Source organism: Aspergillus lucknowensis (assembly GCF_044049455.1).
Source record: "Aspergillus lucknowensis strain CBS 449.75 chromosome Unknown BJX67scaffold_210, whole genome shotgun sequence".
Taxonomy (NCBI): domain Eukaryota; kingdom Fungi; phylum Ascomycota; class Eurotiomycetes; order Eurotiales; family Aspergillaceae; genus Aspergillus; species Aspergillus lucknowensis.
The window spans coordinates 1-1,420 of NW_027263754.1; the positions used below are offsets into that span (position 1 = coordinate 1).

Consider the following 1,420-nt stretch of genomic DNA (forward strand, 5'->3'; position numbering starts at 1 on the left):
ATTCTTTTTAAATTACTAGCACTATATCTATATATTATTTTATCTATTTTTGTCCTTAAAGATATATATTCTTTCAGGAAAACAATAAGCAGTTAGTAAGCAGTTTAAAAGTAATAATAATATCTGCGACCAGTATATATATATATAGTTAGTTAAAAAGTCTATAACCTTTTTAGTACTTACTAAGTAGTTAGATTCTCGATTACTATCTACTAAAAATAGAGAAGCCAACTACTTAATAACCAGTTTTGTATTGGTTATCTACTTGATTAATCCATTAATCCTTGCTGGCTAGATACAGAACTTTTATATATACAAAGTTTAACCTAGTAGTTCCTAAGCAGTTATTAAGCAGTTTCCTCCTCAATTTCCTCTTCAATTTCCTCTACCTGGTTTTCAGCCTCCTTGGTCGCAGCATGGGGGTGAAGGTTACCATAGTTAAAAAGGACAAAATAGTCACACTTATTAATGTCCTTGCAGCAGTTAACACAACTACTACAAGACATGTAAGGCACGGATTTTCCCATGCAAGCAATTTTAGTTCTCATATTAGTTACATGAACCTAGAATTAATTAGTTTCTTAACAGTTGCCAACCAGTTAGAAAATACTTACACTACTATCCTTCTTCTTAGGCAATAATAGCATCGTGCCCGCAGCAGAACCAGGGCTTGCTGCCATACCACCTGTACTAGTACTCGAGGAATTACCTAGCTCTATACCCGCGAAAAGTCCCTTGTACTATTCTAAGTAGTTAGTAACCACTTGTCAAGCAGTTAGAAGCCACTTACTAGCCATCTTATCAACTAGTTCCTGTAGCACGCGTCTACTAACATTCCTAGAAGGGAAAGAAACGTCTTTATACAAGCTAACGTGGGTACAGAGATTGTTTGTAAATTTATAGTTGTGCTAAACAGTTTCCAAGCAGTTAGTAAGTAGTTATTAGTAATAAAGAGATAGTCTTACCATGGCCTTCAAGCAATCCAGGATCCTGCAGAATATCTCACCATAGTAAAAATATAGGCAATCATTGGTATCCTAAGCAGTTCCCAAGTAGTTAGTAAGTAGTTAAAAAAAGAAAAAAGCAGGACAAGAAGATTTACCTCCTCATAGTCAGGCAGCTCGAGGCGACCTGCTTCAACTTCGCGAAGATACCACTAGTACTACTTCTAAAGCAACAAATTAGCAGTTAAAAAGCAGAAAAAAGCGATTATATTAAAAAGGGGGCTTGAAATAATGATTATTAAGAAGTTTTGAAGCACTTTACTTACATTTTTAGCAAGTACTGCTATCGTGAAGTTGATAGTAAGTGTTTTAAAAGAGGTAGTATGGTTCGAAATTTTCCTGAAGCCAGATTGTGGGTCACATGAGCGCCAAGCCACTTACTAATCATTTTCGTGGGGCGCGACCGAAAATTCGAG

The 1,420-nt window shown here is 35.8% G+C and overlaps 2 protein-coding genes across 2 annotated transcripts; both read right to left on the minus strand.

Annotated features, from left to right (window-relative positions):
- Window positions 1–232: 232 nt before the first annotated feature.
- BJX67DRAFT_368974 (uncharacterized protein) lies at window positions 233–681 on the minus strand. The gene is made up of 2 exons (XM_071030693.1): window positions 615–681; window positions 233–563 (listed from the first exon to the last, which is right to left on the minus strand). The coding sequence occupies exons 1-2, from the start codon at window positions 645–647 to the stop codon at window positions 348–350; spliced, it is 249 nt and encodes an 82-aa protein (XP_070880289.1). The 5' UTR covers window positions 648–681; the 3' UTR covers window positions 233–347.
- Window positions 619–1,298, minus strand: BJX67DRAFT_368976 (uncharacterized protein; the record flags this gene model as incomplete). Its single annotated transcript, XM_071030694.1, has 5 exons — window positions 1,271–1,298; window positions 1,099–1,168; window positions 966–1,049; window positions 791–908; window positions 619–740 (listed from the first exon to the last, which is right to left on the minus strand). Coding segments are annotated over exons 3-5 (152 nt in total), but the record flags the coding sequence as incomplete, so codon positions are not given.
- Window positions 1,299–1,420: the final 122 nt, after the last annotated feature.